The sequence below is a fragment of the Canis lupus genome, chromosome 3, assembly GCF_011100685.1.
Source record: "Canis lupus familiaris isolate Mischka breed German Shepherd chromosome 3, alternate assembly UU_Cfam_GSD_1.0, whole genome shotgun sequence".
Lineage (NCBI taxonomy): Eukaryota > Metazoa > Chordata > Mammalia > Carnivora > Canidae > Canis > Canis lupus.
The window spans coordinates 54986783-55014240 of NC_049224.1; the positions used below are offsets into that span (position 1 = coordinate 54986783).

At 53.0% G+C, this 27458-nt stretch overlaps 2 protein-coding genes across 12 annotated transcripts in view; both read right to left on the reverse strand.

Moving 5' to 3' along the window:
- CPEB1 (cytoplasmic polyadenylation element binding protein 1) overlaps positions 1–3936 on the reverse strand; it is a 94382-nt gene extending 90446 nt beyond the window's left edge. For 2 of the 10 annotated variants that reach the window (XM_038532927.1, XM_038532928.1), the window contains exon 1: positions 2934–3084. In XM_038532927.1, the coding sequence (XP_038388855.1) occupies positions 2934–3071 (138 nt within the window). In that variant the 5' untranslated portion in view covers positions 3072–3084. Of the gene's footprint in view, positions 1–2186; positions 2390–2464; positions 2585–2687; positions 2831–2933; positions 3086–3400; positions 3480–3787 lie in introns of those variants that run through there. The other 8 variants (XM_038532936.1, XM_038532930.1, XM_038532926.1 and 5 more) reach the window with 8 other exon arrangements.
- A 10121-nt stretch (positions 3937–14057) lies between these two features.
- AP3B2 (adaptor related protein complex 3 subunit beta 2) overlaps positions 14058–27458 on the reverse strand; it is a 33402-nt gene continuing 20001 nt past the window's right edge. For both annotated transcript variants that reach the window (XM_038532940.1, XM_038532939.1), the window contains exons 15-26: positions 22046–22232; positions 20713–20831; positions 20136–20244; positions 19731–19848; positions 19170–19353; positions 18964–19024; positions 18529–18635; positions 18117–18345; positions 17638–17722; positions 17329–17426; positions 14578–14716; positions 14058–14473 (exon numbers count right to left, since the gene is read on the reverse strand). In XM_038532940.1, the coding sequence (XP_038388868.1) occupies positions 14323–14473; positions 14578–14716; positions 17329–17426; positions 17638–17722; positions 18117–18345; positions 18529–18635; positions 18964–19024; positions 19170–19353; positions 19731–19848; positions 20136–20244; positions 20713–20831; positions 22046–22232 (1587 nt within the window). In that variant the 3' untranslated portion in view covers positions 14058–14322. The remainder of the gene's footprint in view (positions 14474–14577; positions 14717–17328; positions 17427–17637; positions 17723–18116; positions 18346–18528; positions 18636–18963; positions 19025–19169; positions 19354–19730; positions 19849–20135; positions 20245–20712; positions 20832–22045; positions 22233–27458) is intronic.

The window sequence follows — 27458 nt, forward strand, 5'->3', positions numbered from 1 at the left end:
CTAAAACCCTTATTAATTCTTCCTGGAAATCTAGGAGGCAGGATTATGGGAATTTTAGCTAAGAGAGAAAAGGTGAGATTTAATAAGCCATATTCTACTTTCAAAGGTCTTAAAACAATTATATAATATCACATTTGCCTAATCTCGGAAGGAAAAAGTTATTGAAATTCTAACTGTCCTGAAAAAGGAAAGTCTTTTGCTCAGAGGATTGGGGAGGGTCACCCCCACAGTGGGAGGAGCCTGATTTCTCCAAACCTCTGGCTCTCTCAGATCAGCTAACTGCTCTGACACACATCCCGGAATGATAGACACAGCACATTCCTCCTGACATCAACACCACTGCACAAATGCTCAGAAGACCCACACTGACTTCCATAACAACCAGAGAGATTCCATCCAATGCAGTTAAGTTTCGCCGTGCCTATAAATGGGACCAGCCCATAAACCACTGGATTTCCTATACAATGTCCACCACCAATAACTCCTTGATCCCTCTGACCTACCAGACTGCACACAGTATCATACCTGGAGAAGGAAAGAGCTAGGTTCACACTTGAATCTCCCAACAGCCTTGTAACAATTTCTGAGCCTGTCTCCTCATTTGCAAAATAGGGGAAAAATCTAAAAGGAAGATTTGAAGACTGGGATCCCAAACCAGCCCTGAGTTTGAATCTCCTCTTCAGAGACATGTTACCTTAAAACCTTACGCAGTCCACAATTTTTTAAGCTCTACATTTAAAACTGCGACTGTCAGCTTAACCAGGAAAAAAGTCAAAGACCTATCAATTCTGGCTGCATGTCTGTGTGTGACTGCTACTGCTGCTACTCCTGCTACTAGCTGCTCCCTTTAGACACAAACTCTAGCACAGTAGGCACTACTCTTCTCTCCCTTCTTCCCTCATTTATGTTACCTCAGTTCCCTGCGGGGATCTGAGCATGCAACCAGTTTTCAGGATTAAAAACAAAATAAATAGCTTGATGACTCATGAAAATACTTAGTGAGACAGCTATTAACACAGGCTTACTTGCTAACAAGTTCAGTGTGAAGCCTGGAGTCTTCCTACTTTCCCCACCTTCCTCTGCTTTCTGTCTCAGGATCATTGCCATGGGAGGTGAACCACAGCAAAAGACCCACTCCTGTATCAGGTGCCTATGGCCCAACCCAAACTGAGAACATATCTGTGATCATTCACCACCTGCATCAGCTCTTACTGTGCAGGCAAGCCTTGGGAGGGGGCAAGGCAACCATTTTTATATTATAAAGACTGACTTACATATAGGGTAGCCAACTCCCAAATTCTAGTTCTACAAACTGACCTGCAGGGCCAGGCCACTCAAGTTTCAATTCAATCACTTGGCAAACACCAAACTCTATGGCAACGTGCTCTGGGGGCAGTGCAGCTCCAAGCCAGTCCTGCAAGGAACGGCAGACAGGGCTGAGCTCCGCAGCATTGCTATCCCTACGGGCTCCCCCTGAGCTCCAGGAGAACTACTTCTACTCCTCTCCTACCTATGACCCAAATCAACCACGCAAGGAAACAATCACCAAGCTGAGGTTTCCAAGGTTTTGTGCTGCCTGTTTGTATTTCCTCTTATTTTTAACCCAGCGTGCATCCCAGGCTCAAATGGAGCCTGAGGGTGCAAACTATCCTCCCAACCTCCCAGTCGCACTGGAAGTGCGCACTCGGTCACCTGATGGGGCGGGGAGGCGAGGGGGCGCAGACGACAGGCGGCACACCTGTGCCTCCCAGAAAGCCAAGTGGCCCACTCGCCCCTCGCCCCGACAGATGACGCAGAGCAGTAGTTTACCCAGGTGCCAGAACAGGGAGTGTGGCTGCGGAGTGGTAGCCAGGGAGACCAGAAGCAGTTGCCAGAGAAATGCAGCGCTGAGCACCGAGACTGCGGGGTGGGGGTGGGGGTAGGGGTAGGGGAGAGGCCCCCACGGGGCTCCCAGAAGCGCCCCCCACCCCCCAGCTTCTCGGCGCTGCCACGGAGGCTGCCGAGCTTCTGGCCTCCCTCGGGAGCGAAGTCCCAATTGGAGGCACGTGCGGAGGACCGAGGCCCGCAAGGTGCACCCTGCCAGCTCCAGCGCCCGGCGCGCGTGCGGCGGTGTGCTTCAGCGCCCAGGTGTGCCTTAGCCTCCCACAGGCGCCCGGGCAGCACCCGGCCATTCACCAGGCCTCTACCTGGCCAGGGTCTCCTGCGGACGAGGCTACGAAGTCAGGGGCTCCTGGACGACAGACAACACCGGCACCACGAAAAAGCCCAGGAGCGACGCCGAGTGGCACAGCCAAAGGCGAGCGAGTGACCTGTCCTCGGTCCGGGTCCCCAGCACCCCCAGCAGGCTTCAGTACTGGCCCAGGCCTTCCAAGCCAGCTGCCCTTCAGCTGCAGCTCCACACCTGAACCGGAGCGGGGTCTGTAACTCCACCTCCTCCCAGCTTGGTGCACCTGGCCCCGCTAACCTGGGTGCACGAGAGAATGACAAAACCAAGGCCACACGCACGCCTGCCCTCCGTCCGCGCCGCCCGGCCGGGGAAGCAGAAGCAGGTGCCGCCTACCCGTCCGTCCGTCCTTCCGGGCCCGCAGGACTCACCTCACAGGCGCCGCCTGGGGCCTCCCCCCGCGCCCCCGCGCAGCCCCCTTTGCACGTGCCCGCCGCCCCGCCGCCCCCGCGTGCGACCCCACCTAGACGACCCCGCCCTCAGAACGCGGCTCCTGCAGTCGAACGTGTGAAGCCATGTGACCTCCCGGGGCCGGCCGCGGCACCTCGGCCCGCACGAGGTGCCGATCCCTCCGCCTTAAAGGAACCACGCCAGCTGCCGTCGCGGCGCGCTCCGGCCAGCCGAGGCCCCGCGCGGGGGTCCCCGCCGCCCGCAGCCCCGCCCCACCCGGGCCGCCCGCCCCCGCCCCCGCCGCCCGCTGGGTACGAACGAGACTCGCTGGGGGCGCTGCGAGGCGCGGGAGCTCCCTGCGCCGGCGGCTTCGGGTCTCACGTGCGACGGCTGCGGGAGGAGGAAGCGTTCCCGGCGCCGAGGCGCCCCTCCGCCCGGTGGGCTCCCGTCTGGACATATACTCGAGGCCCCTGGGAGCCCGCAGCGCAGCCTGGAGGCCCCGCCGGCCGCCCCCGGAGGGCCGCGGCGCCTTTAAGCCCAAAGGCCCTGAGTCACGAGGAGGCTCCCTGCCCCCCTCGCCACACGCCCCTCCACGAGGCCCCACGCCCGCGGGCACGTGACCCGCGCCCCGCCCGGGACTCGCGCTCACGGGGGGGGGGGGGCGGGGAAGAGGGGGCCGCCGGGCTGGCCGAGGCTGCGCGCGGACCGTTAGCTGCTGCGGCCAGGACCGCGCCCCGCCCAGCCCCGCCCCGGCGGGCGGCGGGCCGGCGGGCGGGCGGCTCTTACCAGCGGGAACGCCATGGGGCCGGCGTGGCCCTGCGGGGCGGGCTGGCTGACGGACGGGCGGCGGGCCGGCGAGGCGAGGGACGCGCAGACACGTGGGCGCTATTTTTGCAGCGAGCCGCGCACAGCGCCGCGCCCCGGGCCGCTTATAAAGCCCCCGTGGAGCCTCCCCCCGCCCCCCCCACCGCGGCCGGATGCGAAGCACCTGTGCCGGCCCCGCCCGGGCCCCCGCCCCCGCCCGCCCCGCCCCTCCCAGCCGGCCGGGCCGAGGGCTCGCCGCCCACCCGGAGCCGGGCTCGGGGACCTGGAGGGTGGCAGCCAGCGCCTGCGGGGCCGCAGCCCCACGCCCGAGCGCGCCGCTCACTTAGTGACCCTGTTCAAGTCACTTACCTCCTCGGGGCCCCACTTCGCCCCGTACACTCGTGTGGGGCGCCACTTACAAGCCCCTGCGACGCGGCGACCTGGTGCTTTGTCAAGAAGAGCCCCGGGTCCGAGCTCCTGTTCTTCCAAGGACCCCTCCAGGGCGGTAGGCAGCCCTGCGCGCCCCTGCCCCCCTGCCCCCTTGCCCCCGCCCTCGTCCCCGGGCTCCGCAGGCGCGTTCACACCAGCTCCGCTGCACCCGGTGCTGGAGACGGGGACGCGTCGGGGATTCCGGAAAGTTCCAAAGACACCAGGGGTCCTGTTCGGACCGCAGCTCCCTGGGCAAACCGCTTCCGACGCTCCTGCCCTCCTGCAAAGGGAAGCTACAGGGAGAGAGGACGGGAGGCACCACCGTGGGCCTGGCTGTGGCCACGGAAGGCGACCTGGGGTAGCTGGTGCAGGAGCAGACCGGAAGCCCCTGGCGCTCGCAGAGGCGGAGATGGCATTCCAGGCGGAGACCAAGCAAAGGCGGGGAGGGAGGATTGAACGGAGCGGCTGGATCTGACCGGACGGAGGATCGTGTGTGCTGATACCACCGGAGGGAAGAAGCCTGGGCCCAGTTTGTGAAGGGCCTTTATTTTGCAGACAGCAGGGAGCTATTAAGAATTGTAAACAGGGGAATGGCTGCATCAGGTCTGTTGAGATGTTGCTGGAGACTTGTAGAAGCTGAGGAGAAACAGGGACTGGAGCGAGGAGAGGAGCCAGCATCTGTAAAGCATTACTAAGGGTTTTACCTGTGTAAGCTCCTCATAACACTATTTATAAAGCATTTATTATGCACGGGGCTCTTCCTGGCAGACTGGTGAGGCTGGCCTGGATTTACTGGCTGGGGTGAGGGGTGCGGGTAACTGCAGGTTTCTGTGGAAGGAGAGGAAGTCAGTGGTCTAAACCTACTGTATCAGGAGGATTAATGGGAAAAGGTGGCCGGGGTAAGAACAGATGGAGTAGGAGGACTCAGAGTGACAGTGAAAGTTGGCCAATCTCCATTCACAGTTAGGTCCTTGTGCGGGGAACTTCTTGGGTTGCTGGGGGTCACAGGCAGAGAGGATGATGGCTGCAGGGGTAGAGCAAAAGGGGGTCCTGCATCCCCGACCTGTCACCTATTCTACCCTCTTCCTGCCCAGCCATCTGCCCTCCTTCTTAAGGTGGTGCACCCCAGCCATCCAGAAAACCATACCTCATGGTTCAGCTTCCCTGGGACCCTCCCTCAGGGGGTCCTTCCTGGGGCCCGCCCTTCTTGGGGAGCAGCCCACTCCCAAGTCTTACTCTGGCCCACACACAGCATAGGACAGCTGCTCTGGGGTGGTGTATCTTGTCTTCTTGGGGGTCATAACCTGGTCAACCCATGGCACAGGAGCCACATGAGGGTGAGTGAGTGAGCATGGAGAAGGCCTGGGCATATCTAAAAGGGTAATTAGCTGATAAATACCATGTTGTAATGAGGTCCCCACCCAGCCAGATCTTTTAAGACACTCTGGGTTGTCTTGGGTTTTTTAAACGTGAAATTTTCCTAATTTTAAATCTGGCCACTAATTCAAATTAAAAGAGCAAAGCCCAGTATATTTAGGGTCCCCGTGCAGCTCTCTTGCCGCCAACTTGTGTACAACCTTTTCCTTGACCCAAAGCTGAACAAGATAAGAATCTGAAACCTGGAATAGTGTCCAAGGGAGTAGGTATCTGGGAAGTCTTTCATATTTTAAAGCTTCTAGCCATAAGAAAACGAAGGCATCTTTTAGGTGACTTGGAACAGAAATTGCTGTCCCAGTAATAACAACTGACCTTCACTGAGCACTATGTGCTTGGCACAGTTCTAAGTGTTTTACCTGTGTTAGGTGAGAAAACTGAAGCTCAAAAAAAAAAAATAAAATAAATAAAAAATAAAAAGGCAAAGTACCTAGCCCAAGGATTCTGAGCTAGAAATGGAAGAGTGGGAACTCAAACCCAGACAATCTCCTTGTTTCAGAGCCTTAACTAGATCAGAACAAAACTGCCAGGACCCTTATGTGTGCAGTTCTTCAGACTGACCCCAGAGCTTACTGCAGATGGTGGAGGAAGGGGTGGCTGAGTCAAAAATACAATCATGGCCTCAGGTGTAGCCATGCCTCTTTGCTCCCTGCCCTCACTTGGCCATACCTGCAGGTAGAACAGGAAGAACAGTACCTCTGACTGGAAGGTGTCCACAATCCACAGGGTGTGGAAAGCAGCAGAGGTGGAGATATTAAATGACTCGGTCAAGTCCCCACAGCTGGTCACTGACAGAAGTAGCAGGAACAAATAGGCAGCATTATCCATTCTCAGAGTCAACAAACAGCCTTTGAGCCCAGCTATGCCTGGCACTGTCTCTGCAGTCAAGCCCCAGATTTACAATACAGGTTCTAAGTGTAACGGTAATTGGCTGGACTAAGTTTTAAATGCATGTACTAAAAGGACTGGAGGAACCCTGTAGTCGTGCTCACTGCTTCCACCGCAGGCAGAGAACTGGAAAGAAGAGAAGACAGTGCTGGGAGGAAATAATTTTCCTGGTTAAAAAAGATCAGAAGGGGGATTCACTTAGGAACTCAAAACTACGAGGTAAAATAAGCACACAAGTCTTTGCTAGACTTTTCCCAAGCTCTGTGAAGAAGAAATCATGTTCTTTGGTTTGGGTATTTTTAAAATGTCTTTTAAAGTGGGATTTTAAAATGTGGACCAGCCCCACCTTTCATCATACACAAATGCAAATTTAAAGTGGGTTAAGATATAAACGAGAGGGCAGCCCGGGTGGCTCAGCGGTTTAGCGCCGCCTTCAGCCCAGGGCGTGATCCTGAAGTCCTGGGATTGAGTCCCACGTCAGGCTCCCTGAATGGAGCCTGCTTATTCCTCTGCCTGTGTCTCTGCCTCTCTCTCTCTCTCTCTCTGTCTCTCATGAATAAATAAATAAAAATCTTAGAAAAAAAAAGATATAAACGTGAAAGGCACTACTTGGGAATGTTTCAGAAGGAAATACGAGAATATTTTGTTACCTCAGAGTGTGGGTGAATTTTGTAAATAAGAAACAAAAAGCACAAGACATATTGTTATAAGATTGTTAAATTTGGCCATATTAAAATTTATTTTTTTAAGGTTTTATTTATTCATGAGAGAGAGAGAGGCAGAGACATAGGCAGAGGAAGAAGTAGGCTCCCTGTGGGGAGCCTAATGCAGGACTCAGTCCCAAGACCCCAGGATCATGACCTGAGCCAAAGGAAGATGCTCAACCACTGAGCCACCCAGGTGCCCCAGGCCACATTAAAATTTAAAACTTTGAAAAAAAAAATTTAAAACTTTGAAAAAACAAAAAATTTAAAACTTTGATTTAACAAAAGATTTTTAAAATCTGAAAAAAAAAAGTCATAAGTTGGAAGAAGTTATTTGCAATGTGAGATCTATAAAGGACTAGTTTCCAGAATGCATAAGAACTCCTTATGAGGAATTAATGAGGAAAAAAGACAAACCTATAGAAAAATAGGCAAAAGATGGGAACAGGCAATTGACAGACACTGAAAACCCAAAAGCCCAACAAACGTATCAGTAGATGTGTACTTTAAGCAATTACCAGGGAAATGCAAATGAAACCACAGGAGAGAAAAATGAAAAAGTCTCACTTTCCCAATAGCAGGATCCCTGCCAGTGAGGGTATAAATTGGCTCCCCTACTTAAGTTTTTTGCTTTTATTTTCTACATTGTTTTGACTTGGATAACACACACAGTGTGGAATACACAAATCTTAAGTGTCCAGCTCGATAATTTTTTACCTACGTATAGAGCCAGGTAACTATCACCCACATCAAGGCATAGAATCTTTCCAGAACCCCGTAGGGTTCCATCATACCTCTTCCCACTGTGTATCTCCAATTATTCTCATTCATTTCCTGACATTCACTCTGCCTGTTGTAGAACTTCATATAAGTGGTGTCTTTCATTCAATATGGTATCTGTGAGACCCACACATGTTGTCACTTGTAGCAACAGTTCAGTCCTCTTGTTAAGCAGGGTTCCACTGTGTGGATATAATGAATTTATTTCTCTATTCTCCTGTTGTTTGGTATTTGAATTGCTTCCAGCTTGAAGACTCTTATGAACAAAGGTACTGTGATCATTCTTGATGTGAACTGCTGCTATTCTGGTGATGCTGGTGGTTTGCAGGTGTGTATACCCTATGACCCAGCAATTCTACTCCTAGGGTAACCTGTTAGAGAAACTTTTGTATTTGTTAAAGGAGGTATGAGTAAAAATGCCAATAGCTGTATTATTCATAATTGCAAAAATAAAATAACCTTATATATCCACCAGCAGGAGAGTGGGTCAATAAATTTTGGTATGGTCATACAGTGAAATACTATATATAAATAAAAGTAAGTTAAATAAAGCCAAATTATATCAACATAGATGACTAAGAAAAAATAGTGAAAAAAGCAGGAGGTAGGAGAATACATACTTTATGATGCCATTTACATAAAAATTTAAAACATGCAGTATACTGCTATCACAAAGTACCATATTATTTATTGTTCAGGGACATATCCGTATGTAGTAAAAGTACAAAACAAACACATGACATTGATAAATGGAAAATTCTAAATAGTGATTTACTTCAGGGGAGGAGAGAAGAGCTTGTGAAATGAGGACAGAGTATTGCCTGAATTGATAAGTGCTTTCTTCCTTAAGCCTGGGAATCAGTACATTCGTGGTTGTTATGTGATATTCTTTAAATATCACAGTTTTTTTAAGAAATAAGGGACAGAGATTAAAGGCAGTGTGCTGGCAAACGTCTGACAGTTAGCTGTGGGAAGGGGAGTTATTTGCCATAGTCACCTATTTCTGTGACATAAATACTCCCACCACACCTGATTTCACACTACCAGTGTGACACTATGTGGCTCACAGAATTCCTGGGAGCAGTCAGTGCTCCGAGCCAGCACGCCCGCTCCAGCACACCACCGACATGATGTGGGAGCAAAGGGCCTGTAAGGGCCAGAGCAAAGGGCCTGTAAGGCCCAGGCCCCCTCTGAGGGACGTTCCCTCGACCCAAAAAGTTGGGTCCAGGGCTGAGTCGTATTAATTCATTGCTGTAAAGTTAACGCCAAACTAAACAGCTCCAAACAACAAAATGTCTCGCCTCACACAATTTCTGATAGGAATCCGAGAATGACTTAGCTGGGTGGCTCTGGCTTGGGATCCCTCCTGAGGTTGCAGATGAGCTGTTGGCCAGGACTGCAGTCATTGGAAGCTTTGCCCAGAGCTGCAGGTCTACTTCTTAGCTCACTCAAGTGGCCCCTGGCAAAACTCCAGTTCTTTGTCACAAGGGCCTCTCCCTCCAGAGGGCTGCTGGCTTTAGCTCAAGACATGGCACCTGGCCCTCTCTAGAGCAAATTACCAGATGGAGAGGGAGACTAGGATGGAGGTACGGTGACTCTCCTAACCTCATCTCAGGAAGGACATACTGTCACTTCTGCAGTTTCCCGTTGTTCACACCCATCAAGCCTGAGGAAATGTATGAGAGAGTGGCCCAAGGGCACAAATGTCCAGGTCCAGAAGCAGGGATCCCTGGGTGCTGTCCTGGAGGTGAACTGCCACACTGATCACAGTGAAAGCTGAGGGCTAGCTGCTTATCCTGAGATGCTCATAGTGGGTTAGAGATAACTGGAGTCTCAGCACCAGGAGCAGAACTCAGGAGGCCGTGGCCTCTGTTCTCGGTTAAGGAAACTGAGATGTCTCAGGATTCACTCGAGAGAATGCAGCTATTCCTGTCAGGATCCTGGGGTCTCCGTGCTGCATCGTCCTAGGGAGACGCCCTCTCCCAACCCCACCTCTCCCTGCCTTCCCTCTGCAGGTGCAGATGCTGGGCTCTGGCATGTAAAAGCCTAGATCAAAGTCACCTTGCCCAAGCCCTCAAGAGTTCCCCGACCCCAGAGCTGCCCCTCACATTCTCCTTCAGGTAAGACCAGAAGACAGTCCTGCTTATCTCCACATCCCTCGCCTCTGCTACAGGGGTCGCTGGTGCCCTCTCTGGTGGCCCCAGAGAGTAGCATATACTACCGTGCTGGCATTGCCAGACACAAGTCCATGCTGGCCACCTGGGATCCCACTGCCAGTTGGAATCGGGTGTCAGATGGCTTCAAAGTTCCGTGGTCTCTCAGCGAAATAAAACACTGCCCCAAACCAGAAGGAAGCATGTGGGGGCTGTACCGTCACACCCTGTTTCTTGTTTACGTGCCGGGGGGTGGAGGGGGTGTCATTCTATGAGAGCTCATCAAATTGCATGCTTGTGATTTGCACAATTTTCTATATGAATGTTATACATAATTCTTTTAAATAGTATTTGCATTTTATTTTTTAAAGATTTTATTTATTTGAGAGGGAGAGAAAAAAAAACACAAGCAGGGAGGACTGTCAAAGGGAAAGGAAGAAGCCGGCTCCCCACTGAGCAGGGATCCCGATGTGAGGCTCGATCCCAAGACCCTGGGATCATGACCTGAGCCGAAGGCAGACACTTCACTGACAGAGCCCCCCAGGTGCCCTTGAGTAGTATTTTTAAAACAGTCTTTTAAAAATAAAGAGGTGTCTGGGATATTCTTGCCAAGCTCTGTCCCCAGGTACCACAGAGAAGCCATGCAGTATCTCTGTTTAAGCAGAGTCTCAGGGTGGAAGATCTGAAAATGGACTAAAGTTGGAGGACTCTTGACACCAGGATAAGAAGTGGTGAGAAGTTCAGGGGGTGTGGGCACTCCCAGCACCGTTCCAGGGCCCACTGTGAGGCCTCGGGGATCCCACAGCATCCTCTGCAGTAATGGGACAACAAGGATGGAGCTCCTAATGGTCAGGGTCAAACAGCACAGCCCTAAGCACTTTCTCTTAATAGATCAGTGGGGTGGGGGAGACAGTGGGCTCAGACCACCTTCTAGTAGAAAATCCAAGATGGTATGCCCTGCTGGTACCCCCTGTGCTCCATACCCTATCCTGGGTTTCATGCTTCCAGATCCTAGTTCACTGTCCTTCTCTTGACCCCGGGAGACAGAACAGAGCAGGCAGTCAGAGAGGGAAGACACAGCTCTCGTCCTTGAGCACCCTCCTCCAGCTCTCCTGTCTGCACCCCAGAGCTGAGGCTCTCCCCACCCAGTTAGCTCTGCATCTGGTAGAGTAGGATGGGACCTACGGGGCTGAGTAGGCCTTCTGTGGTTCACAGCCCTGTCATAGTCATTAGTTTATAGCTTTGTCACCATAGCACCTAGGACATATCAGCTGCTCAGTCACTGAAGAGGAAGGAGGGACCTAGGCAGGCCTTCCCTCCCCAACCACCCCTTCTAAGCCCTGTCATCTTGAGCCATAGTAGAGATGGGGGTGATTGAGCAGGATATGTATATGGCTCAGCAATGTTCAGGTAAGAAATTGGTGGTGAGGATTTTGACTATCCAGAGCCCAGGCCCTCTTGTGGGGCATAGTTTTTCTACATTCCCTTCCTTGTCCGGTCAGACCAGGGAAAGCCCTGTCACACTGAGTTACCCACACAACACCCATCCCTTTGATCTGCAGGCTATGCCAGGAGGAGGTGCCCCCCAGATTGCCCAGAAGAAGGATTAGCGCAGAGCCTCACCCTAGGGACTGGCTGGGTGGGGGTCCTGGCGTGGGCACAGCCTCATAGTGGCTTCCTTACCAGCCCTAGATAGATCTGTCTGCCAGTCATGGCAGCTAGCCAGTTGCCACAGCCTGGCCAGAATCTGAAGCTATTTCTTCTGCATTTTCCAGGGCACTACTTTGAAGCCATACTGGACTGGGCTCTGTGACCAGCCCCTCACTCAGTTCACTGTTCTCTGGCCTGTGGAGGCCTGTGGTCAGGCTCAGGCACACTCAGACCTCCTGGGTCTGCATTCCTGCTGTGCCCCATCCTTGCTGGGGGCACATTCTCCCCCTGTGAGTCCAACCACCTGTACCTCTTCCCAGCGTCCTTATGTACCAGCAGAATCCTAAGAGTGCTTCCTAGTCTTGGTGCTCTGTGGTCTGGGGGCCCCAGCTCTGGGCCAGCTTCCTGGCCACCCCATTGACGCTGCTAATGGGACTGTGAAATCCAGGAGATCTGAGCCCAAACCCCTGAGGCCCTGGGGACAAAACAGCACCAGAAATGCAAAGCCTTGGGTCCATGACAAAATACAGGGTATGATATGGGTTGGAAAGAAGAGTGTTCTAGGGGAGAGTGAGGTCCCCTTGCCCTGCATGTCTCATCTGCTCCCCCCAGTGTGTGCTGGGTGGGCCCCTTCTTACCCTTGCAGAGACTCACTCAGGGGATGCTGACATGGCAGGGCTGTGGCAGGTTCAGCCAGGGACCTAGAGTGTTGGGAGGGCTGGGCTGGTCTGGGGGCTGGATGCTGGGGCAGCTGATCCCTTCCTCTGGCAAAGCTTCTCTTTCCCTCGATCATTCCCTCAGCACAGCCTGGGCTCTTTCAGCTTCCCAGCTTGGAGGTTGCAGCATCTCCAGCCCCAGCTGCACAGCCTGCTCATTGGGCTCCTTCTCCTCCTGGCCAGCTGCCCAGTCACACTCTCCGGCCACACCTCACTCCCCCACTCCCTGCCTCTCTCCTGAGACCAGCACAAGAACCGTTTGCTCATAAAGGGTTGCGAGTACCAAACCCACAGGCTGGGACATGCTCCAGAGGACCCAGCACAGGGCCGCAACCAGATTCCAGCACGTAGGATTCTCGCTCAGGATCGGAGACCCCAGGACCCTTCCTGAGAGGCTGTGGGAATTGGGGATGGGAGCTGCTCAAGGGATGTTGGGTGCTATGCATTATACACTTCTGGCTCTTACAGAATCTACTCTGGGGCTTTTGTTGCAAAGGACAGGTCAGCCTAGAATTCTCTGATGGTCTTTGTCCAGATTCCTCAGAAAACCACTCTCACCTTCTTCTGCTCTGGGCAGTGCTGATTCAGAGACAAGAGTGAGAATGAGTCGACCAGTTTGCCCTTGACTGGCAGAGCAGTGACAAAAACAGTGATCCCAGGGAGACTGTGGGGCTCCAGCTGCTCTCTGGTGCCACAGAGCCCAGCCGGTCTCCAAGGACAGCAGCAGGGGCATCCCCTGGCACTTCCTCTGTCCTCCTTCCCTGAGAGGAGGGCACACCTGCTGTACCTGTCTCTACCCTGCAGCGACTTGCTCAGGAAAGCCTCAGGGACAGGGCTGTGGGGGAGGGAGGTATGGCCAAGGGAGTGGAGTCTTGGTCACAGAGGACCAGAGGCTGAGGCATCACATCTCAAACCATCATTTGAGTGTGTTCCTTGTAACCCAGGCAATCAACACGTTCTGGGGAAAAAGTGTTTCAAAAGCAAAACCAAGTTTGGGTAACACTGCTCCAACCTCTTTGGGGGAAGGATAGGTCACAGTGCAAATTGACATAGTAAAGGCTTTGAGAAGGTATGTGGGAAATAAACTTGTTTCATTTAAATCCATTATTCCAAAAAATAAATAAATAAATAAATCCATTATTCCTAATCTTGTTGATCATAGACTTTTTTTTTTTTAATAGAACACATGCTAATGTGATACTTTATACACCTTTTGGAACCACTGCTCAGCCTCTTTTGTCAGGGGAAAAGGCATCAAGGAGGGCCCTGACCCTCACTGCCACCTCCAGAAGGCATGTCCCAGGGACAGAGGCTATCTTCATTGTTCAAGTGTCCACAGAGCAATAGCCTCTGCCCCTGGAACTTTGTTGAAATGCAGAATCTCAAGCCCCACTGCAAACACTGACCGGAATTTGCATGTTGTTAAAATCCCCAGCTGATGGGACACGGGGCATCTGGGAAGCACTCTTCCACCTCTCCTGTTCTTTCCCAACTGCAATGGCTGGTTGGGTCATCTCCCCAGCCTGGTGGGGGCTCCGCTGCAGACATATTCTGAACCTCACACCTACATCTGGGGAGTTCCCCACATTATGAGTCTTCCCCAAAAGCCCATGGGGGAAACCAAGGGGCTGACGGTTACTGGAGAGGCCTCGCTTTTGCAGAGGCTCATAAAAATGACCAGGGAGTTCTTCCAGCTTGGTCTCCCTGTCTCTGCTTGGGTGTGTCTCTTCCACAGACAGACCTGGAGATTCAGGGACAGTCACCATAGAGTCCAAGCAGAGTCACCTGTGAGAATCAGCCACAGCCTTCCCTAGAAAGTCACAGGGACCACAGGTCACCCACTGCCTTATCAGAACCCAGAAGGAAGGAAAGCTGAACCAGCATATAGGGAGAAGACATTTTATTGGGATATTGCTACATAAATAGCTGCAGAAAGCCAGGAAGATGAGGGGAGCAGCTGCTGGCTCCCCCTGCATAGGTCACAGTGGAACCTATAGGGAGGGGCCCTGTGGGGGGAGCCTGGTAATGAGCAGAGGGCAACAGGCCCCCCTGGATACTATCTGCTATGAGAGAGAGAAGAGGGGGGCTAACAGCCCAGGTACAATGAGGGAGCGACAAGTGGAGGTCAAAGAGGTCCTAGCCCTTGGGAATCACTGGGTCAGAGCCTGTACCACGTCCTTCACCAGCATGGTGCCAATCACCATCTTCTCGCTGTTGACAGTCAGCTGGGCGGCTCCAGTGGGCCGAGCATCCAGGGTCAGTAGGACCAGGCTCCCACTGGTCAGTGTCCTGCCTGCAAATCTGAGGTGAGGGTAGAGGAAGGGGCTCAGCCTCGGGGTGTGGGGCCTCCTACAGAGCCAGCCTCCCCACAGCCCACCTCTTCCCCTCTGCTGGTGGCCTTGTACCTGTACTCATCAGATGTCCCACAGGGTACACGACCCAGGTTGGCAACAGTTGTCACTTTCTGCACCACAATGTGGTCACTCCGACAAGTGTCTGGCAGCGTGAGCTTCTCTGTGATCTCGCTCATGCCTGTCAGCTTTCCTGGGGGCAGAGATTGTGATGAGGGCAGAGGCCATGCTGGGACCAGAGGCTGGCACCTGAGTCTGTCTACTGAGCATCCTCAACCAAGTTCCCATCAGTCTGGCCAGGTCTCATGCTAAAAGGGGTTCTGAATCTCTCGATCTTAAGGGGCTACTTTCCTGCTGGACCACACCCTCCTTTAGGAAGCCAGCCTCCCCACCCTATGCCACCCCAAGCTCTATCCATGTTGTTGACCAAAGACTGGTCTGGCTCTTCCCCACTGTCAGACATCTGGGCTATCTGTCCCTTGGAAGGAAGGGACCAGTGGACGTGGTGCCCAGTCAGCTCGAAGAGGTTTTCTCCAATCCAGCCCTCACACTCTGGTCCTTCCTGGCTGGCTCTCCCACCCACGCTCAAATCCCTCCCAGCTCCTGGAAGCTAAGCCCTCACAAACAGATTATGGGTGGCTGTTATACTCCTGGTCAAGGCACTGGTCCTCACTGGACAGGCCAGAGTCCAGCAGCCACTCAAGGCTCTCAGAGGTGGACCTCTCATTCCACCTGTGGGAAGAGCTCCAAGCCTGGCCAGGGCTCCTGAAACCCCTACAACCCCTCACTCTACAGGTCTGACCAACCTCCATTCACACATGCTAGGCCAGCCATGTGATGTCCTCCTTCTGCCCTCCTGCCACCCTTTCTTCAGCCTTTCTGTCCTCCTTCATTCTTCTCTTTCTGAGAACAGACCTCCCTCTCCTGCTGCCCTCATCCCCTTCCTTTCTGACTAGCGACATTTGTCTCTGTACCTTTACTTTTCCTGCGGCCAAGTCTCTGAGTCCCTACACAGTCCTCTCCAGAAGCAAGAGTTCCTCATGGCAGTGCCATGTCTCCCTCTCCATGCATGGTCAAGTCCTCCACAGAGGGCTCCATTGCCTCAAGCCCTGGTCTCCTCCCACCCACTGCAGTTGGCCTCTGTCTCCCATTTGCAATGACCTGCCCGCTGAAGTAAGCAGCAGCCTCCAATCTGCAGATCGCTCTGGTCTGTCACCATCTGACCCCAGGGCACGCTTCTGGTGTTCTCTCTGGGTTCTCTTTTTGCCTCTCACTCTGTTCCTTCTCTTACCCCTCCCCTCCTTCTCCTGAGGAATGCAGGTTTTCTGCAAGGATGCTCCCTGGCCTTCCCTTCCCACCGGTCTCTCCCCCAGGGCCCTCTGACTCATTCACAGCTTCAGCTCTCACCTCTGTACTCCTGACTCTAGCCTAGAGGTGTTTCCAGGGCACAGGCGCACATCTTCAGTTACTTGCTAAAGGCTGCCTCCTGAATCTCCCAAATGCACCTCACAATCAGCTCCTCTGAAACCAACCATGATCTCCCCTCCTCCCCTGACTAGCCCATTCCTCCTTCTCCCATATCAGGGCTTTGGCAGATTACAGGCTGCAGGCCAGATCTAGCCTGATCCAGTGGGCTGTATGGCCTGCAATGTTTTTTATATTTTTTAAAAGTCAGGGGAAAAGAAATCAAACAATATTTCATGACATATGAAAATGATGTGAAATTCAAATTTCAGTGTCCATAAATAGAATTGTATTGGAACATAGCCACACTTGTTCATTTACACATTATCTGTGGCTGCTTTGTGTTAACAACAGTAGAGTTGAGTAATTGTAGCAGGGACTGTATGGCTGAAAACATTTGCTTTCTGGCCCATTACAGGAAAAGTTTGCCAACTCCTGGTCTAGGTGAAGGGTACAGTTCTTCCTGCCATCCTTGGATACTTCTCTCTATTCCTCATCAGGGCAGCAGCCCCTGGCTCCCCCTTCCCAGCACCACTACCCGCCCCAGCCCTGCAGTCCCTTTGCTGGGGCTCTCATCTCCATCCTCACCATCTCTCACCAGAGCTAATGCAATAGTCTTGCACACAGTGACAGAATTTAGGCCAAGGTCACACAGCAAATGAGCAGTGGGGTCAGAATTTTGAGCCACAAGTCACGAAACCCCATGCTTCCCCTGCCTACGCTGTCTTGCATCTTGTCCCTGGTGCGGGCTCTCCCCATCCAGTCCTAGCTATGAGTGCTGCCGGATTCTCCTGGGTGAAACAGATCTGAACCTGGCCCCTTCCTCAGATACCTTTCAGGGGGTCCTCCACTGCTAGGGAAATGAGGCCTACAGTCCTAATCTCCCTCACAGTCTTGGTGGACCTGATTACTTTGGCGACCCCTTCCAGCTCTGAAATTCTGAGATTGAAATCCTTTCGCATAGCAATCAAGGCTTTTTCAGAAACTAGACCAGACATCTCATTTTCAGCTTCGTTCTGACTACCCCTCTGTGCTGGACTCCTGAGCTCCAAACCAAACTCTTTTCCTTTCTTGCCTATAAACTTTCACTGGGACACACTCATGGTATCTCCCCAAGTTGGAATGCTGGCCTAGAATTTTCTGCCTGGCCAAGTCCCACTCCCTCTAAAGCCTCACTGAAGTGTCCCACCCTCTGTGAAGCTTCTGCTGGAGGCACAGGCTATGAGGCCTCCCTCTGTCTGAAGATGGCGAGGCTCCTCCAGCAGGACTGCATTGGGAGCTTACTGAGAGCCCCAGCGGATGGTGCTGAGCCCCCTCCCTTCTACCCCAGGGAGCGCTCACCTTGTTCCTTCTTGAACTCATTCTCACTCATGAACACAGGAGCCATCAGCTCCCCAACGGGTGGCTGAATGGAGACATAGAACTGCCGGGTTTGGGTACTGGGAAGGGTGGAAGGAGACAGAAGGAGAGGAAATGAGGCCAGCATCTTTCCCCTCACTCCCCCACTTTGTCTGGAAGCAACAAGAAAGTGAGAGAAGATCTGATGGCTTGAGATGGCTTCTGGATCCAGCAGCTCATGATGTATCCCTGACATTCTGCTCCTTCCTCTCCCCAGCCCACCCTCCACCCCACCAGGAGTTGGATACACACCACAGCTGGAAGTTGGCCACCTGGGTTGAGTCACAGAAATTAATACCCATTACAGCAGTGGCAGATTCTCCCGGCGCCAGGGACTCTGCAGCGGTATGAGGCAGGGAAAGGGGGAGAGAGGCAGACACCATCACCTGAGAGGTCTAGAACCCACCACTGCCAGAAACGATCACTCCTCTAGGCACTCCTGACTTTCTGGGCCTCTAGAGATGGTTCCTGGTTTTCTCCTTAAATCTAACTACCCTTTCCCCAACCCCACCCTCACCCCATTTAAATCAGTCCTGAAACCACAAAGGCCTTCTGCTCTGATATGGACTTGCTGGTTTCCCAATCTATCTTGTCTACCAGGGCATGATCACATCAGATGCCCTCTCTGTACCCCCACAGCCTGGCCCAAGGCAGAGAGGGCATTGGCAGCCACAGAAAGATGGACTCTACCCAGGTGCCTCCTTCTCTACCATGTCCAAGGCCCTTCGTACCGATTTCAGGAAATTCCTGGATGCTGATGCCAGGGGGCAGTTTGGGGGTGCCCACGTGCAGGCCCTTGATGGGGGTCTCAGAGCTGTTGGAGAAGTGGATGTGCACAGACACCATGTGGGGGTCCCCAGAGAAAGGCTGGCGGCTGAAGGTGTAGTCCACAGCCAGCCCCTCGCCAGCTACGCGATGCAGCAGCTCCTGCCTCCCAACACCAGACACCGGACTCAGCAGCTGGAGGGGAGGAAGAGCAAGGAGAGCGCCCATCCCTGCCTTGTCTTCATCTACAGTCATCGAGCAAAGGGGACTCAACACTATCCCCTACTTCACACCCCCACACACACAAAGCCACACTATAGGATGCACCACAGAGATGATGCAGACCCGCCCCAGCAGTCCTTCCACCATCCCACTCACCGAGGGCACCAGCGGGGAGTCTGTGAGCGTCAGGCCCTCCAGGTCAGTAGCCAGACTGGTGGACACAATCGTGGGGGGAGACACAGGCTGGACACTGGGAGGAGTGACTGTGGGAGTAGATGAGGGAGGGGATGATGAAGGACAGGCAATGTGGAATTGGCTTGGATTGAGCAGGGAGCCCAGAGTTCGGGGAGCACACGGTTCAGCACCACGGACAGCGAGGCACATGGCTGCCTGGGGGCTCCGGGCAGATTTTGGTCCTTGATCCCAACCCCACACCTGGGGAAGTCGCCCTGCTGCCTCTCAACCCAGAAGTGTGTTCCGTCTGCTTTTCCTACCCTGGAGCCCTGGGGAGCCTAACCCAGAGCTCCCATGGACCTTCTTAAGCCATCCTCCCGAGGTGTCCTCCCCGTGACTTCTATCACCCAAACTCACAGTCCTCTAGGTCAAGCAGGGAGATCTCCTTGGCCACGGGGGCACTTTTGCTGCTGGGAGGCTGAAAGAGAAGAATGGGATGCAGGTGCAGGAGGAGAGCATGTGGCCTGTTCTGGGTTGGGTAGGTGATACCATGGTCTATTCTAGATGGTGGGGAGATGACTGGGCCTGGCCCATGAGCCCCCCTCCCGCCCCAAGGTTCTCACTGTTTTTTTCCTCCAAGAATCAGGTTCCACCTGCTCCTCCTCGGTGTCTGATGTCCTCTCAGACTCTGATGAGCTACTGCTGGAATCACTGCCCTCATCTGAGGATGAACCTTCTCCTTGTCCCTCAGCTACCTTCTTCCTCTTCTTCATCTTCCTCTTCCCACTTTCCTCTTCACTCTGTTCACTGGAGGAGAGAGGGCAGGTGGGGCTCAGACCCAGCCTGGAACCCCTTCTTGCCTCACAGAAGAGCAGGAGAAGCCCAGGAAAGTGGGAGGGAGGGTAGGGAGCCTAAGCCAGTGGAGCCCACACCCAGGCTCCTATGCTGGGGCCCCTGGCCCCAGACTGCTTCTCCAGGCTGCCCCCCATGAGGTGCAGAGCCAGCACAGAGACCCTCTATAGCCAACCACAGCAGCGATCATGGGAGTAGACTGGGGTTTGCAGGAGGTCTGCATGAGGAAGCACAGGGGCTCTTAGGAGAGTGGCTAAGGCTGAGCGTTCCCCCCCTTCTTTTCCAGAGGAGATTCCTAAACCCCACCAGCATCTGGCTGGCTGGCCTCTTACCTCTCACTGCTCTTCCCTTTCTCCTCCTCCTGGTCTTCACTATCAGACTCACTGCTGGACTCCCCGGAGCCACTCTCACTGCTGCTCTTACTGTCTGAGGCACTCTCGGACTCGGGGTCTGTGAAGGAACTGTCTCAGGCCCCCTCCCTGTGTGCAGAGCAGGTGCCCTGGGACCCCACCTTGACTCAGCACTGAAGCTGCAACCCCCTGAGCTGCCTCTGGCCCCAGATGCCACCTGCACCAACCAGGACACAGGTGGACTAGTAGGGGACATGCAATCCCTCAGGTCTACCAACACACATACAGGTCCACACAATTAGGTGCACAACCCCGGGGACACATGAAACCATGTGAAACACACACACAGGCAGGAGCACAGAATCCCAGCTCTGCCAATCTCCTCACCACTGTCTGCCGACTCTGTGGGGCCTGACTCCCCCTCAGAGTCTGAGTAGAAGGGCTTCTCCTTCTCCTTCCTCTTCTCTCGATTTGAGCACTTGGTCCATTCAGGTACCTGGAGATGGGGGTGGGGCAAGAGGAGCATTAAATCATGGTTGGGGCAGAGGAAGGAAAGCACAAGGCTTTAACTTTGCACCTGCCTCTTCTTGAGCCCTACTTGGACCAGTCTCCAAGAGGGAAAGTGGGGATGAGTGGAGAGGCACTGTCCGTGGAGGGGAGGAGAGGCTACTGAAAGAGGGAGCACTGCTAACCAAGGAGGAAATGGGGTACAGCACACGAGGAGGGTGAGGGGGGAGCACAGGGTGGGAGAGAGAGCACTGCACACAGAGTAGAGGGCACATGGCACACAGGCAGGGGGACCTCAGTGTATTCGCCCAACAGGCCCACGTGGGTCTCGATAAGAGACAGATCTTCTTCCTGCATGTGGGGAGGGTGTCAGGAGGGCCAGGCAGCACTGCCAGGACTCTGCTATCTGCCCTCCCCCCCACACACACACACAATTCAATCCTTTACCCCTGCTGACCTCCACATTTCGCACAGATGGGTCTGGAGCTTCCTCTGGCCAGTCTGGGAGCTCCTGGTAGCCTGTGGCCTTGGCATTGAGCAGGTGGGACAGTGAACCCAGCTGGAAGTGATCCCGGTCTGGGGGCAGGGTTAGAGGTCAGGCCAGTAGTAGGTTTTAGGAAATCCCCTGAGAGAGTTATCTCCTGGGGTGGGGGGCACGACTCTGGTCAGGATCCCCCTCTAGGCAGATGAAAGAAGTGAGCGTGTTCCGTTAGGATTCTTCCACCCTGATCGCACCCTCGGGTTGTCTGGCCTGACTAGAGCAAGGGCTGAGGGAGGGGGGCGGGGGGTGGTGGACTCCAGGCCTAGAAGATGCTGCTGGCTCCTCTGCTTGGTTCTATCTAAAAGGGAGGCAGACATATGAGCGTGGCTCCTTTTCCGGGGCAATGTGGGCTGCGTGCTTTTGCACAGCCAGGCTTGGGAAGGCGGCCTGGTTGGTATGAGGAAGAGGATGGGCAGGTTGGATCAAGGCCGGAAGACATGCCTGGTCAGACTCTGGACCCCGTGGGGAGGCACGTGCAGTCTGAACGGGAGTGGGAAAGAGTCGGGGCCTGAGGTCCAGCCTGTGGCATCAGAGGGCAAATCAGAGACTGATGAGTGGGGATGGTGTTGAGGAGAGAGGAATTCCTCCTTCCTGGGAGATTTTCAAATTTGCTCCATCCCTCAGAATCTCCCTATTCCTGAGGTCCAGGGAAGGGAAAATGCAGAACCGAAAGGCACCCAGGAGAACTGAGCCTTGTGACAGAGGCTCCCCTCCTATGTAAGATTCCAAGGTCCAGAGAGCCAGCTGAAGGACCCTCCCCTCCTGGCCTCTCCCCAGGCCCCTGTCATAGGAGATGCACCCAAGGACAGAGAGGCAACGCTGACGACCCAGCATTTGGGCCGAGCTCCAGGGACAGCCCAGAGTGCTGGCAACTTCTTCCTCGGGAATTTTACAAACATACACCTCTCCTTTGAATGCTGTTTGATTTCCTGCCTTCCCAGGTCCCTGGTATTTAAATCTTGATAGGTAGTGCCAGCTCAGGGAGGGAGGTGGGCAGGGGAGCCAGATGGGGAAGGAGCCAGGAGCCCAAACCAGCTGGGAGGTGTGGTTGTGGGTTACTGGGTGATTAAGTCCTGGGTGCTGCAGGACAGGCAAGAGGGGGTGGGCTAGGGGGAAGTGGGAGACTGGCATTTCTCCAGAGGTCCTGATGTCTGGCTAAGACTGGGACCTCAGGGGCACAGTCTGGATCTGGGGTTCTGGCCAATTCTTCCCCCTCCACCAGGAGGTCACCCTTGATTTCCGCTCACACCTTTGAAGGATGACTCCAAGACTGGGGCTGGTTTGGGTGCCAGGAAGAGCTTCTTGGCATGACGGCTGAGGGCCCCCCCTTGCTCTGAAGGGACGATCAGCTGTCGGGTAAAGCGCGCTCGGTCACGGATGTCATAGTTCTGGTCATACTTGGCCAGACTCAGCACGTACTGGGTCAGCAGCTTGGTCTGGGGGATGAGAGATGATCAGCAGCCATCAGAAAGGGTGGGACACAGAAGGCCCTGCAGCAGTCTGTAAGCCGACACCTCCAAGCAAGTGCTTTCCTCCCAGCTGACGGCCAGCTGCCCCCACCACGCCCTCTCCCACCTGCTGTTGTACCCCTCTGCCGTTCCCCTCACGTCCCTGGCTGATGCCCGACCCGAACTCTGACAACTGCCGTGGCCCAGCAAAAGAGGTTGCCCTTTTGGAATCTCCTTCCTCTTGGCCGTGGGCCCCATCATTCCTCAGTCTGGGGTCCCCACTGTACCCCGCCTACTCCAGGCCGGGTACTTTGGGGTGGCAGGATGAGTGAAGGTCTGGAACATTCTACTGGAAATCCCACAATTCCCAGCCAGCATCACCCAGAGGAAAAGTAGACAACAGAAGGAGACCGGAGGACACACAGGGATCCCCTGGGCAAGGGCTGTCCTCATGCCCCATTAACCCATATGGTAGACTCTGAGCAGCCTGGGGTCTCCAGAGGCCATGGCCTCCCCTGGAAGGTTCTGAGATCACAGCAAACTGGAGCTGCCTATGAGTTTGCTGGAATCATGCAGGATCCACTGTCTGCAATGGAGGCAGCCACATCCTAGGACCCAAAATCTTGATCCTGGACTGCTCTGACTTGCATTCATAGCATGATAGGGGGCAGACGTCATTGATGGAGGCCTTCTAGGGCTGTGTGTTGTGTATGGTGCTTCACATGACCTCATGGAATGTCTGCAGCCCTTCTGAGAAGTAGGGACTGTTGTCCCCACTTACAGAGGAGAAGCAGAGTCAGAAGCGACATATTTCAGGTTAAAGAGCCAGTTGGTGCTGCTTCTAGGCCCAGGCCCACCAGAGCCAGCAATCTGCACTGCCTACTGCTGACATAAGGGGGCTATCCCCAGCTGGGTCTCCATGTCTTGTGACCAAGACAGAACCACCAAGTACATAGATCTCCTGTCCCTACAGCCAGAGTGCCCAGGGCAGCAGGAACCAGTGGAGGTAGTCCTGAACCAACCCTGGTCTGCCTGAGGTTTATGGACATCCAGCCAAGTACATGGCTGACTTGGGTAACCCAGTGGGAGCATCACAAAGGATCAGAGCTGCTGCTGTGGCAAAGCTAGAGAGCTACAGTGACTCCCTTGTGCCTATGACACGGCCCACAGGGACTTCGGCTCAGTCCCTCCTAGCAGTAGCAGCGCCTGCTACACTTTTCCCATCACAGGTAAGTATTCTCAACTCCATCCCCCCTCAGATGCCTTGCAATGGACTCTGTCACAGACCTTCCCTTCCCTGGGCCAGACATCGTCTGACTGCTCATGGCTGGTGGATGCCCTCATCAACATGGTCCATCATCAAGATGCTGCTGATTCCCTTCTACAGACTTCCCAGCTGGCTGATCAGACTCCCCCCCACCCCTACCCCCTCAAGTCCTTGCCTAGTTCTGGAAAGAAGTGTTAAGGATTTGGATCTGTCTGTCCACAAACTTCACTGTATTATCAACAACCAATACAGGAAGGGGTTGGTTCACCCACCTCTATGCTGCAGGATTTGCTTATAACAACTCATTACCCTTCTCCATACCAAGGATCCATTCACCAGAAATCATAGCATCCAGCCTGCACCAGCAGGACCGTCACCTCATTCAGCCAGGATGTGCAGGATTTATGGGCAGCTCAAGAGGGCCTATGAGACATGCGACAGTGCACCAAGAACAGAACCAGGTACCCATGGACCAGCGGGCTCCAGCTTCTGGGGCAGACTTTTAAGTAAGGAACATGGACTCCTTTTCAAGAATGGATGTTAACATACCTGCCACCTTCCAACCACCTGTAAAATCACACTGGGACACCAGGTCCTCAGAAAAAAATACAACAAAATACATCCTGACCTTACATATAGAAATACGCTCTAGATGGACATGGCCCACAGATTCTAAGGTCCTCCCCCACAATTCCTGCCTCCTGGTGTTTGTGCCTTTATGCAATCCTCTCTCCATGAGTGTGGGCAAGACCTAAAACTCACTTCTAACCAATAGGATATGGCCAAAGTGATGGGGTGAAATCTAATCCCATGATTATGTTTCATTATATAAGATTTGCTCTGGAGACTTTTTACCTTGTAGCTTTGAAGAAATAAGCAGTGGTGTTGGGAGACCCCCTCGGCAAGGAACTGAGAGTGCTCTCTTGAACTGAAGTGGTCTCCAGCTAACAGCCAGTAAGCAGCCAGGGCCTCAGTCCTAGCATCCCAAAGAACTGCACCCAAGCACCAACCCTGCCAATCTGGAAGTGAACCCTTCCCTGTAGAGTCCCAGATGAGAACCCAGTCTTTGCCAGCATCTCAATGGTAGCCATGCATAAGACCCAATGAAACCCCATGCCTTGACTCTTAACTCACAGAAATTGTGAGAAAATAAGCATGTTGTTTTAAGCCACTAAGCTTACGGTAATTTATTACACAGCAAGAGAAAACTACTACAAAAAAAAAAAAAAGAAAGAAAGAAAGAAAGAAAACTACTACAATGGATTTAAAAAACACAAAAATAGAAATCTAGATGAAATTACTGGTGACATTTTTAAATGACATATGACTGGGGAAATAACTTTCTAAATATGACGGCACTTGAAGGAAACAGAAATGAAAAAATTAATATATTGAATAAGACACCAATGGGCAACTTCTAGATGGCTATCTATAGGCACCAGAAATGTATTTTTTAAAGCTAACGGGGGGCGCTTGTGTGGCTCAGTGGTTGAGCATCTGCCTTTGGCTCCGGTTGTGATCCCCGGATCCTGGGATTGAGTCCCACATCAGGCTCCTCATAGGGAGTTTGCTTCTCCCTCTACCTGTGTCTCTGTCTGTCTCTCATGAATAAATAAATAAAATTTTTAAAAAATCAATAAGAGCTAAGAAAATATAAGATTAATGGTGTTGTCTTTTCTAAGTAGTAGGCCTATGGCTAATTTAAATTTTTAATTATTATTTTCCTGGATTTTCCAAATATGTTATGATGATCATGCATAAGCTTCATGATATTAAAAAAAGTTATCTTTCTAATTTTTAATTCTGCAGAACTTTATCAAAATCTTCCATCCAACGTGGAGGCCAGATTTTAGCTCCCACCATGCTCCTAAAGGACCCTCCTCCCACATATCTCACCTGGCACACAAAAAGCAAATTCACTGTCAAAAGAAGTCCAGGCAGTTGCCCCTGGTGCCGTACCCTGGTGCTATAATGAGCACCTTCACTGCTGCCGCCGCCCCAGTTCCTCTGTTAATACATCTATTATCAGAGTTTTGGTGGCCTGTGGCCTGGAACCTGGTTATCTGCTGAGCCACAGCAGGCAGAGCTATGGCCATCCCTCTGGCCTCAGCCTGGGCCAGGATCTGGCGTGTGCTGGGGGTCAGTAAGTTGGGAATGGCTGGGATTGCTATGGCCCATTGCAGCCCCAGAATGTCACCCATGGTAGCAGGAGGAAGAAGCATCACTACTGTTTTACATGAACATCCATATGCACACGCAAACCTCCTCCCTTCTGATGTGCTACGGATTCCCTATTCTCTACCATTCTGAGAACAGGCTGGGAAGAAAAAAATTGGGAAAAAAAATGGAGGGAGGAGAAAAGCTCTCTTTATTGAATCAAAGAACCATCCTATAGGGCCTGTGCCTGGGAGGGTGCACCTTTAGTACAGGGAACCTGGAGTTAATGTCCATTTGCCAGAACAGCTATACTGGCCACCCTGATAGGAGTAGGACCCCCGTGTCCTATCTAGGAGAGGGGTTCAGCTGAACACACCCGCACTCTCTGCTCCAACCCTGACTACAGTTCTTATTGCTTTGTGTTTTGTACCAATTCCCCCACTTTGCTGTGAGCCTTTGGAGGTCAGTAAACATGTCTCACTCATTGTCATTATCCCAGGACATATCTCTGTGCCAGGCACAGTAAGCATGCAGGAAATGCATGTTAGGTAAAGCACTGAGCAAATGTACATATAGCTAACAGTGCCAGCTTAGGGAAATGGCATGTGGACACACCCAGCTTATGAGAACGTGCCGACATCACACATCACCATCCTGGGGCTCAGGAGTCCTGCTCGGTCCTCAGCCTCTCTGGGCAGCTCCCCACCCACGCGGCTTCATCTTTTCAAATGTTCCTCCCACCTGTTCCTTCCTCCTCTCTGAACGAAGAAGGCACACAAATATTTGTTCAGGGACTGAACACCTCCCCACGGTGCTCTAATTTCTCTCTTCAACCCACTTCTCCCGCGATACTGACACTCACAGACCTGGTCCCATGCATGACAGCTGCCTGTCCCAACTCCCGACAAGTGTCCCAGCCTATGGTGGCCCTGCCTCCCCAGCTTTAACTCCCTGGCACCCACCGTAGGCACATGGATCAAAGGAGCCACTGAAGAAGCACAAATGCCACCATCCAAAGACTCGATGGGAAGGCAAAGAAACCACCTGCAGGTGAGCAGGGATGTCACAATCTCTAGGGTTTACCCATGTTGCTGACCCTAACCAGCCGCCCAGGAGCTCTGCTCCATGGTTGCCAAATTATTTCTAGAAAGGGCAGGGAGTAACTCTTTTAGGCTTTGTGGACCATATGGACTCTTGAAACTAGTTAACTCTGCTGTAGCACAAAGGCATCCATATACAATAAACGAATGAATGGACATTTCCATTCCCAATAAAACTTTATTTACAAACACAGGCAGCAGGCTGGATTTGGTCCACAGGTGATCATTTACCAACTCCCAACTCCCTTAACTGAGTGGGGTAGTGAGTATAGGAACTGTCACAGTGCTCAGCCTCTCCAACACCTTGAAAACTCTGCACATTACACTGTATTTTTAGGACAATTTCTTTCAAGCATCTCAGGGGTTGCTCGACACTTAAGAGGCTTTTAATATCCTGATATTCCAGCTTAGTGGAGCCATGCCCTTGGCTATGGTACCTCTCATAACCTTTAACCTTGAGAATGACAATGGACACCAGTACTGCCTCAGCCGAGCAGAGACTTGCCCTTACATCCCTGGCACAGACTGGCCGAACACAACCAAGTCTTGGAGGAAGGACAGACCCTATCTCCTAGGACACATTTTCTCCCACCAGTGTCTGTCATCACTGGCCCCTTCCTCAGTCCCACTCCACTGTGGTTCTTACGGCCCCATTGCTCCCAAGGTAGCAGGTAGGAACACTCTGTGACT